At 33.3% G+C, this 12,548-nt stretch overlaps 1 protein-coding gene across 1 annotated transcript in view; it reads right to left on the reverse strand.

Annotated features, from left to right (window-relative positions):
• The window catches only part of Pfdn5 (prefoldin 5), a 75,934-nt gene that overhangs the window by 22,668 nt on the left and 40,718 nt on the right, over positions 1-12,548 (reverse strand). Inside the window, exon 4 of the mRNA XM_090400513.1 lies at positions 4,813-4,918. Within this exon, the coding sequence (XP_090256639.1) occupies positions 4,813-4,918 (106 nt within the window). The remainder of the gene's footprint in view (positions 1-4,812; positions 4,919-12,548) is intronic.

Here is a 12,548-nt window from a genome sequence, read left to right on the forward strand (position 1 = left end):
TGGGGATCTCCTTCCAGTTATTTGGCTATAACCCTTAAGCAATCTCAGACAGAAATATAACATTTGATGATACTGGAGTATTGACAGAAAACAGATTAATCTGGAAGAAAACTGTCAATAGTAAGATAGTGATGATGTAACCTTTTCATGCCTTACTATCATATCCTGTACAACCCTCAATTTCAAGTAGAGGTATATGGGCAAATTTCAAGAGGGTTTTATTCATCAATGAGAGGTTCTATTGAAAAAGAAGTGGAGGAATTTAAGTCATCAAGACAAGGCAGCTATAAAAAAAATAAAAATAAAAAGCTGTTCTTGCTTGAAACAACACAGTAATAAATTAATTCCATACAGAAATATTTGGAGAAAACAACAGCCATAACTCTGTTCAGAATATGTTTCACAGAAAGATGGGCAGTAATCAACACTGAGAGAAAAAATAAGAAGTCTTGTTTGCAATGTTGTTCATAGTGATATATTGGTTCGGGATACCAGAACGTATGGAAAATTTGAAATTGGAAGTGATCAAGATTTCTTTCCAGAAGGATAAAAATGGAATACCATACTGATATTGAGATGAAAATATATCTTCTATTTTAAAAAAGGATCAAAGTCAAGAAGCTTTCCAAGGTGAACTGTAGATTCAAATATTATTTAAGGAAAAATGGAATAGTTTGAAAACAATAAAATTCTAGCAAACTCCAAGAAAACACTGAATAATTCAACAGGGATGTGAATTCAAGAAGTTAAAGCAGCAACAGAAAAGGGAAAAAAAAAAAAGTCAAAGTAAGTCAGCATGTGCTAATACAAGAAAGCAAAAGGAATGTGTGTAAGAGTAGCAATACAAAAGTTATGGAAAGACTGGTAAGAATATAAAAGATAAATATTATCTTCCATATTTATGAGAGATAATATTTATTATTTTTCATAATAAATATAATGAAAGTGGCAAAATGTTATAAAGGCTATCTCAGTAATGGAGGAAACAGAAATCAGAAAACGGTAAAAAGAATCAGAGATGATAAAGGTGACAAACTACTTGCATAAAAAATAGTCAAGTTCTAATTTAAGCTTACAGTTCTAAGCATATTGAGAGAATGAACAGATGGTATCAATGGCAGAATCATTAAAAATGAAGACAACTAGAAAGGAAATGGCTATTTTTAGCATTCAGGACTGATGAGTAGAGCAGAGAGACAGAGAGAGAGAAAAGGTTAGCAAAGCAGCTGTTTATTGATAGGAAAAAGACCTAACAGGAAGATGCATTAAGAAGTGTTTTCTTCTGATCCCCTTTTTTATAACCATATTTGGTTATGGGCCTTCCACATTTCTTCCATCATGTGGATATCACCAAGTGATTGTCTATTGATCCCCTTTCACCCAGGCAATATGTCCTGCACATAATCTTAAAATCACTTCCTCTGTATTGAATACTCTTGTTTCTTGTCATATATCTTTGTTCTTCTTATACATTAGACAACGTATATTGTTATTTTAATTAAAAAACTTTAATCAATACTTCCTATATTTCGGTAATGTTACATTACCATCTTCAGGGAACATAAATTAATGATATGTGCATGCAGGCACTAACACTTAACAAATATGGCTGAAGTCGGTCCTAGAGTCCTAAAAGGTGCCACCTATGGGCTAAATTGGGTAGTGTTGGCTGTTGGGCTGATGTTCTAAGAATGCAAGCTTCCCATATTTGGGGCAGTCTAATGCATCCAAATTTATTGAGGTTTGGGGAGTTTTTTTTAGCGCTGAGGCTGATTCCAGGAATAATCTCTCATATTTATACTTGCTGTGGTGTAGTAAGGAAGCTTTCTTCCAGCGTATTTTGTGACGGGTGTCCAAACATGATGAGCAAGTCCTGAGTGGCTGTATTGGTGGAAACGGATATAATCCTTATGTTCAGATATCCTGATATTAGCTGTCCTGCCTGTTTGGCCATAATAAGACAGTTTGCAACTACAAGAGACCTGGTATGCTCCAGGTATGTCTAGTGGAAGTGGCTGGTCCTTGGGGGAGCGGATAAGAGATGCTAATTTTTTATATGGTTTATAACAAGTTGTCAAATCATATTTTTTAGGATTTTTCTTAGCTTTTCAGAAGTACCCTGAATATAAGGAACGGTGATAGATTTATAGTAGTCCCTGTTAGGGGGGGGGGGGATAATTGGTTTTAATATTTTTAGGATTTTATGGGGGTTGTAGCCATTGGCTACAAAGGTGTTAAGAACATGGTTGTTCAGTGGTAAGGGCATTGTTATCTGAACTGATTAACTTTGCCCTGTTATATAGAGTTTTTATAATCCCATATTGTTGGGGGTGGAGTGATTGCTGGTGAATGTATCTACCTGTATGTGTAGGTTTTCTGTAAACAGAGAAAGCCAGGGATCCATCAGGGTGGCGTGTAATCAGAGTGTCTAGGAAAGGAAGATTGTTATTGTTTTCTTTTTCGAAGGTAAACTGGATCCTGGGGTGTTGACTGTTTAAGTGTGATAAGAAGTTGTGGAGTGTGTCCAAGCCATGCATCCAAATAGTGAACACATCATCTACATAGCGTAGCCGAGTTTAAGGCTTTTTCTTCAAAGGTCTCCATAAAGAAGTTGATTAGAGGTGGAGAGAATGGAGAACCCATAGCTGTCCTCTCTATTTGTTTATATGATTTTCCCTGCTGAATGAAATAGCCTGAGTTCATGGTAAACTGAAATAGGGCTGAGATATCGGGAGGAAACTTGGCTTGGATGAGGTTCAAAGTATCTTTGAGTGGGACATTGGGGAATAAAGAGAAGACATCAAAACTGGCCATTATGTCAGTGTGTTGGAGTGAGAGGTTTTCTATACTGGCTTTAAAGTGGGCTGAATTTTTTTATGTGTGAAGGTGTGTTGCCAGTATATTGTGTGAGCACTCTGTCTAAATGTTTGGCTAATTTGTATGTGGGGAAATCAATGCCATCCACAATGGGACATAATGGCATATTCTGTTTATGGATTTTTGGAAGTCCATATATTCTGGGGGGTCTAGAGTTAAAAGGTTTTAGTTTGTTAGTCACTTCCTCAGGCCAAGAAGTAACCTTATTAAGGAGCCTATGGAGTGTCCTGATTTGGGAGCTAGTGGGATCATATTCTATAGGGAGGTAAGTAGACCGATCTAATAGTAAAGAGGAAAGCTTACTTGTGTAGTCAGTTTTGTTTAGAACTACAGTGGCATTTCCCTTATCCACTTTAGTAATTATTATTTTACTGTTATTTTTTATTTTCTGTAGAGCTTTGAATTCTTCTTTAGATAGGTAGCTTTTTGGAGGTTTGGCTTGGGTAAGAACACCGGCTACGTCTAGTCTGATATTTTGGCAATGTGGTTGGGAAGGTTGCGGATACCACGTTTGTGGTATCTGCAACCTTTAGCCAACTAGGAGGGCACCTTTTAGGATTCAAGGACTGACTTCAGTTGTTGTCTTCAGCTATATTTGTTCAGTGTTAGTGCCTGCGTGCACATGTCATTAATTTTATGTTCCCTGAAGATGGTAACGTAACATTACCAAAATATAGAAAGTATTAAAACTGAAAACTTTATTAATAAGAGACCATACGATTTAATGAATAAAATACAAATTGCCAACCAGTTTCACTAGCTACTGTCTAGCATTATCAAGGCTGTACTGGTGTAAATACAAATGCACCAAGTTACATGAATACAGAAGCGTTAGTACCTATTAGGCCATTACATTTGATAATTCTCTTTTGGAAGTGTGCATGCATTAGTCAGAATCCGGTGCATGACCATGTGTTGTGCGGTTTTTCATGAATTGTAGTTCTGTTAAGCTGAGAGAATTGATGAGAATTTTCCATATGTCTTTAAGAATAACACCCTGATTTCTATTTAAATTGCTGCCTGTGTGTAGCACCACTGCTGATTCTTTAAAAGTTCTGTGTCTGTAGTCATCCTCGATGTAAGGCAGAGAACTGTTTTTCCGGTCTATAACGTGATTGGATGTCGAAAAATGGTGAGCTAAACCTGATGTGATTATTCTGTTGTGATTTACGTCTCCTACATGTTCTTTCTGTCTTATTTCAAGACTTCGAGAGGTCTGTCCAATGTAGGATAGGCCACATGTGCATGGAATTACATATACTCCAGGATGTTTGAAGAATGGGACTTCATCTTTAGGTGATCTTAATACACGGGCATCAATTATTATATAGATTTCATATGTGTGTGTGTACGTATGACAGTTGTGTATCTTTGTTCTGTAGTCTTATGTTTAGCATGGCTCTCTACATTTTATGCTCAATATTTCTCATTCTGTCCAATATTTTGGTTACTGAACATGTCTCGGATCCATATATCATAACCGGGATGACAACACACTGGCTGAAAAAATGACAAAGTGATAGAAAGAAGGATCAAAATATGAGATGTGACAATACTGGAACCATGGCAAATAGAACTAATTTGGAGGGAAACGGACAATAGGAAGTTAGTAAGAACGCGAGTTTTTTGTGTACTCTTAAGTATACTGGACATGCCTTGAGGGTACACATGATGGAATCAGTTCCTGATGCATCATTTTTTTTGTGGATTTAACTAATATATTCATAACAGTGACTAATTATTCAAATTAAAATCATCAATAAGGAAAAAAAATGATTCTGAGGTTATAAATTTGAAGAACCGTTAACATGCAGATTCTAAAAATTTCAACTTAACATATATAATAAATAGTATAACAATTTTTTTAATAAGTCTTCACTACATTAAATTAAACAATTAGAGAAAATAGCTGGAGTAAAAAAATTTTCTAGCTACCTTCTCGCATTGTTATTTTATCCTGTGCTATTTGCTGAACTTTCTCTATTTGATTTGAAAGAAATTTCACTTTTCTTTTGAAGTAATCCTTTGTTGCAGATACATCCTGTATAAAAAAATGAAGAGTGTGAGATTAAGTCAAATATCATAATGTATTATCTATACAAAAAGGATTTATATTAGATAAATTCCTGGTACATTGGGTAAATTTTAAACTGAACTTAAAATTAATAATCAAATCATTCTAGGCCGTGAGGGTGAAGTCGTTTACCAATCAGCATCCAGAAGAACACAATTTTTTCGAGTTTATAAGAACAACAAACAGGCAGATTTATTCTGTATTGTCTTTTTTTTTTTGGATTTAACTAATATATTCATAGCAGTGACTAATTATTCAAATTAAAATCATCGATAAGAGAAAAAGATTCTCAAGTTATAAATTTGAAGAACTGTTAACAAAGTTCACTTAAAAGTTTATAAGCGATGTTTTTTTTAACAACTTGTCATCAGTTGACTCCTGCTACGGAAAATTCGCGGATACTGCAGGAAAAGCTTTTTATATTGGATAGCTAACTGGCTACAGTGACTTCTGCAGTTTAAAATGCCAGGCTTCAAGACTTAAGTAGTTTGTCATAATCATGTTTGCTATTAGTGATTCAACAGTAAATATTTTAAAAAATATTTAAGAAACTTTAAAGAAAGACAGATTTCCAACAAATGGGAGATGAATATTACAATACTAATTTTATACAGAGAATAAAATCTATCAGGAATAAACTTATTGTGCACTATCCTAAACATGCATACAAAAATTATCAAGGAATTAGAATCAAGACAATGATTCTGTAAGGCAAAAATCATGTGCTGATAATATATTTGTTATGAAGTAAATAATGAAAAATTTATAGAATTTAATAAACCAATATTTATGTGTTTTTATGATTTAGAGAAAACTTTTAACAGAATGAGATTACAGGAGATCCTGAAAGTATAATATCAAGATAGCAAATCATCAAAATGAATAAGATATTACAATACAAATATACTGAAAAAACCTGTGAGGAAAGAGATCAGTCAAGGAGCTTCTTTTTAAGGTCATGTTTATTTAATATAATTATGGATGAAATAATAACAATCAAGAAACAGAAATGGAACAAAAATAAAAAATAAAAAAAGTTAAAATATACAGATCGTGTAGTATTATTTGCAAGAAATGAAGATGATCTCCAAAAGCAGTTACTTAAATATAAAGAAATCCAAAACAATGGTAATTGCAAAAATACCAATAAGATTCCATGCTGGAACTAAATGAGAAAATACTGTAACAAATAATGAAATTTAAATATTCAGTAAGAATCTAAAAATTAGTAGTATAACCACTATTAACAAGAAACATTAAACAAGAAGCATGTAAAAAAATAGAAACATCAAAAATGCAATAGATGAATACCACATGTGAAATGAAAACATACTCAGAAAAATAATTTATAAAACATCCAACAGAATAAAAAATTGAAAGGATTTGAAAACTGAATAGATTTGAAAATCAAGATGTAAGTGGAAAATATTATAAAACTAAATAATTATGGAAGTCATTTATATAAAATTGTTTATTTGTAGAATTTTCAGCTATGTTTCATAGCCATTTTCAATACACCACAGGTAGATAACCAGAAAAAGAGAGAATAATTAATTTGAAAGCTAGGGATGCACTATCAACTGCAGGAGAACAACTCCATCTGCATTAATAGATTAAAAAAAAAAAAAAAAATGAAAGGATTATTGAAGTCAATTACTACTCATAAATGAATGGATAAAAAAGAAATTAGAATGGAATAAACATTTTAACAGAATGGACATAAAAAGAATAGTTAAATTAGCAAGAAACTGTAAACAATACAAAAACACTAATTGGTAGACTAAGAAAACCATGGACAGACTAACTGCATTAAAGCATTCAAAATACAACAAGCTGATAAGCAGGATTGTATTGCTGGGAGATTGTCTCGCAGCAGCAGTTGACAAAATTCAACTACCTAAATCTTATTTAGTTAATTAAGTTAATTATCAAAATGAAATGATAATTAACTTCCTATTTTAACTTTTTGTGTGTTCTCCCCATATGTGGAAACCTTTATGTTAGACCATGGTGTTATTAATGAAGAGATATCCAGCAGGTACTTATTATTATTAGCTTAGCTCTTTTCTCCAAATTCACAAAACATTTCAACTTGTATGGAATTCATTTCTTACTCTCCTCTTTGGTATCCAACGGGAACCAGATTTTTTTTTTTTCTTTACTTGAAAATTTCTCTTCTGCCCTAATAGAAACCTTCTTGGGATCACAAATCTCAGTATTCAAGTTTACATTTTGAAATTTGCCCACATCACTCTACTTGAAATTATCTATTATACTTGACCAGAAATCATATTCATTTTAACCTTTTGCCAAGCACAAGCAGAGTTTGTATGTGAAATATCTTCATAACATGTCAACCTGTATACAGAGACTATTGACTTCATATTAACTGCTTTAATAATTGTCTATCACTGAAACTGTCTACCATTCAAAATGTACAATACCTGCTCCTTTCTTCTTTCCACCTTCTCCAATAGTGCATCTGAGTATACAATTTACTTCTGCAAGTTGATTAACTTCTGATTCTTTTTAAAACTCTCCTACAAGTTTTTCTTTTCAACATAATACTCATTTTTATCCTGCTCAAAACTAAATGATGGTCATTTCAGCATACATCATAGATCCTCAATTTTATTAAATTCCATGTAGCCAAAATAAAAATTGAGACTTTAAAATGATGCATTTCAATTAATTCATTTAGCCATAATCCAAGAATACAGATAGACAAACTAATGTAATAGTTTGCAAATACCATATCATGATTTGATGCTCATCTCAAGGACATGTGAAAGTTGTCATTTAGAACTGGAACATGTACATTTTTTTTAATTAAAAAAAAAACACGCATCAATAAATTCTATGGTTTATGATATCCCACAAAGCAGGAGGACTGTTTTAGCCTTAACTTGAAAATCAAATCAAAAGGAAGCCAGTATTCATCTTTCATCATTTTTGTGCTTTTCTACAAACAAAAGACAGTATGCATTTTATTGTTGACTTTGCTATGGCACAGGTTAAAACCAGAGTCCTTCCAAAGAGAAAATAATTACATGGCTGCAAATAAAAATAGTCAGAAAATCCAAAACATCTCCAAGTTTTTAAGATTTTCTGAATAAAAAGTTTGCTTACATATTTTTCTGTTAAATTAACATCAACCATTTTGATATCAGTTTAATACTACTTTCCTTCATAATGTGATCCACATAGATATCTATGTGGATCTCATTTTATCTGCACTGTTGCTCAAAATGAGCAACACTGGAGATAAAATGTGCACCCTTGTCACACACTTGATTTAACATCAAACCATCCTGTACCTCCTTAAATTCTAAATGGTGACTTAGAGCTCAAATAGTGACACATATTGCTTGATGTAACATCCCATTTACACCATATAGCTGTAGCAGCATTTTGAAGAGGTTTCCTCTTGGCACCTTGTCATATGCCTTTTCCAGATCTATGAAACTTAAATACAAATCCTTGTTATATTCCCAAGACCTCTCAACTATTTGTCTTAAAGTGAAAATCTGACTTTCACCACCTGTTTGGCCTGAATATAGCTTGTTCTTCACCAAGCTTCCCTTCCACAACTGTTTTTAGCTGTTTCTCAAGTATATTTGCATAAATCTCACCAGGAATACTCAGTAAGAAAATATCTCTGTAATTCTCACAATTGTTTTATTGCGCTTTTTACAGATGATACTATGTTTCTATGAGATACTATGAGAGCTCTGCTCCAATCACACAGAATTCGACCCCCTGACCAAGTCTTCAGTGGTGCAATGCAGCCACTGTAAAACTTTTATACCTCTGAATTTTTGAATGTATTAAATGAATGTTTGAACATTTCTGAATAATGAATATTTGAGCATTTCTGGTCGAATTTCATCTACTCCAGCTGCCTTTCCACATTTCAGATTTTTGATGGCTTTTTTTTTTACTTCAAGTACGAGTATGTAATCCTGTTAGGTGTCTTCTGCCACTATGCTGACAGTGCTTGCTTCATTTAGTAGTCTTTCAAAATAATTACTTCAGACATCTAGAATATCTTTATCTTCAGTTTTCATGTCACCATTGTCATCTCAGATTTCTTTCACAGTACTCTTTCCTCCATTTCTATACTTTTTCAACAGTCTACAGAATATTTTGCCACCCTCCTGATATTATTTTTCATGTGAAATTTTACCAAAATCTTCCAATGACTTTTGTGTTAGCTTGTTTAACACAGTGATTTGCTTTCTTACAATTTTTTTTGTATACTCTAAAAGCACAGGGTGACTTACTGCCAGGAACTTTCAATATGCTTTCTTCTTTTCTTTGACTGCCTCTATAACTTCCCGAGTCCACCATGGAGTTCTGATTTTTCTATTCTTACACACAATCTCACCACATGCTTATCAGGCTGAATTAATCAATGTTTTCTTCGGGGTTTGCCAAAGAATCTACAAAGTTTGGTTCTTGTTTTCAAACTCTTTTATTTTTTCTTGAATGAAGCTTGTGTATTTTAGTGTAGAGTTCACCTTTGAAAGTCTCAACTTTCGTTTGTTGTAAAACTTTCTTAAATACTTTTTCTTTTCAATATGAAATTGAATTTTATCCTGCTCAAAAATGAAATAGTCATCACTTTCAAATTCTCGTGTCCTGAACTAGTGGATAAACACTGCTATTAACAATAATAAAGTCAACAAGACTTTTCTTATTCCTTCTCTCCATGAGAATTTGTGTTGGAACATGGCATTAATAATAATTAATCCATGTCCTGAATAGAATTCAAGCAGGGATTTACTATTATTATTATTGGCTTTGTTCTTTTCTTCAGATTTTCCAAAAACATTTCTGTATGTTTGATAATCATTTCAAACTCTGCTTCTTTGATCTCTAACAAGCACCAACTTATCTTTTTTGTTATATCAGCTGCGTTCTATGATGCCTTGAAATATTTCTCCACTACTTCGTTAACAGAACCTTCTGTGGAATTATAGGCTCAAATAAGCCTTATTGTCAGTTTCACCATTCTTATATCCCCCCTCCCACACACACACACATCACTCTATATGATATTGCCTGTCTTTCAAGAAAAATGAATGATATATCTAATTCTTCTTTTTCCTGATTGTTATTGCCAGAATATACATCTTATTTGTTGCTTAGAAAGATCACATCTGTTTCTGCCTTCTTTGTTTCACTAACAACTATTATGTCCATCTGGCACTTATCCAATTTCCACTGATGCTTCTTACATTGAAGGTACCAACCTTCAACTGTACTGATTGTTGATTTGAGATGTCTTCTAGAATTTGTTCCAGTAACTGACTTTTCTCTATTTGCCCTGGTTACCTGATGCAAAAAAACAGGGGCACTGTTTAACTAGGCAATGCCCCAGTCAGCATGAAATTCTCTCATGTTGTACCATCATTTTGCATTTAAGCCAACAGGAATATGAATTGGTCATAAAAATCCCAAATTGCCAGCCCATCCTCACTTATTCAGTATCCAAGAATAAGATACCTAACAGAGTACATCATGAGAAGGTGAGGACTGGACATTAGTTCAGAAACCTGGTCAGTTCCACATTCCTTATAAGGCTATGTGGAGGTCCCTGCCAATTATATAGCCTTGACCTTTAAGCATCCTTGTGGATTCTTATATAAATGCCTGCTAAAAGAAATAGCAATAATTTTTTATTAAACCATACAGAAAAATGAAGAGAATATTCAGCCATTCTGCTATTGTGTCAGAGAGAAAATTAGCTTTGCATAGTCAGTGCTGCTAGGTGTATAAATATTCCAGAATACTCCAAACATTTGAATAATACTTCTCCTAATACTTCTCTATGGAAGTGAATGCTGGAATCTCAAAAAAAGCTGAAGAGAAAAAATTCTTAACTACTGAAATGGGTTGGCTAAGAAGATTACTCAGAGTATCTCTGCTAGATAGACTATGAAAGAAGATGATGCTATTTGGGTAGATGACTGACAATGCACACAATGACAATGACAAAAATTTGAATTCTATTGGCTAGCAGTGCTTCACGTGATGCACAGCATACGTGCTTATGTGAATTAAGGCTATGAGTTTATAATTGTCTGCTACAGTTAATCAGCGATCTTTGAAGCACGGCAGTGCACTAAACATGATCCAACAACAACCTAGCAACATAATCTAGCTGTGAGAGAATCCCTTTTTTATTTTTTTTATTTGCAATTGTATCATACACTAGTCTAGGTTTTTTTGCATTTTTATTCAAACATTTTTATAAAATTTTTTATTAATAATATATTTATTCACTCAGACAACAAGAAAAAGAAAAATTGCTGATGAGTGATGAAAATTTCAAGAAAAATGGGAATAGAATTACTTCTGTGCAAACAAAGGACAAAATTATGTGCATTATTTGTAACAAAACAATTAGTGTTGCCAAGGAATATAATATAAAAAGGCACTAAAATAAAATTCACAAAGAACTATATTCATGCTTTGCGGGTAAACTGAGAGAAGAAAAATTAACAAGAATGAAGAATTCACTTCAAAGTCAACAATGAATATTTTCAAAAATTATGAAAGACAATGAATCAGCAGTGAGAGCCAGTTATGAAATGAGCTATTTATTAGCAAAACATTCCAAACCTTTAGTGACAGTTCCTTAGTTAAGGAGTGTATGATAAAAGCAGCTGAAAACATAAGCCCAAAAATGTGTAAGTATTTAGTAATATTTCTTTGTCCAGAAATACTGTGATCAAAAAGAATAACCGAAATGGCAGATAATCTGTGTGACCAGTTATAAGAAATATCCACAGATGTACAGTGCTTTTCAATTGCACTTTGTTGTTCAAGTTTCGATGTTCACAACATAGTCAAGTTGCTCTGTTTCTTCGGACTTCCAACGACAATATGAACATTACTGAAGAGGTCTTGGAAATGATTCCCATCCATGGAACCACTACAGCAGAAGACATTTTTGATGCCATGTGGAGCATTTTGGAAAAATACCAACTTCCTCTGAACAGGCTTATTTACCTATACGAGATGCCAAAAGGTGTACCACCTTTTAATTTAATAATAAGGTGGTACACCTTTTGGAAACTCGTATAGGTAAATATGACTTCTCCATTGCTTTTGCCTTAGTATCACCACTTCTGAGTCTGGCTCCCACTGACGAGACCTCAATAAAGGTCGAAAACGGTCGGGGTAATGGCCCTTTCCTTAATGCATAGCATTATACATGTCTGCAAGGAGATGTGCTTTGCATTATGGGAGATACTGAGACAAGGAGTGATGAGAGCTTGGTCCACCTTTAACACGGTTGCCTGAAACTTTGATAATCACACAGATTATCAAAGTTTAAGCCTGAAGATACTTCAGGCTTAAACTTTGTTTGCTTACACTTGGATAAAGGATTAAACTGAATTTATTAAATGTCAGACTTCAGGGGAAGGATCAGTTAATAAACAAAACCAATTTACGTTTTAGATGTAAATTGGTTTTGTTTCAAAATCATTTAAAAGAGAATATTCTGAATTACTTTCAGTGTGAACAGTTGAACAGTAAAAATCAAGGTTTTACCTTTTCTCAATACTGTCCCAAACTAGAAAAGATT

Source organism: Typopeltis vanoorti, chromosome 11 (genome assembly GCF_054136105.1).
Source record: "Typopeltis vanoorti isolate ZY-2024b chromosome 11, IOZ_Tvanoo_1.0, whole genome shotgun sequence".
Classification (NCBI taxonomy): domain Eukaryota; kingdom Metazoa; phylum Arthropoda; class Arachnida; order Uropygi; family Thelyphonidae; genus Typopeltis; species Typopeltis vanoorti.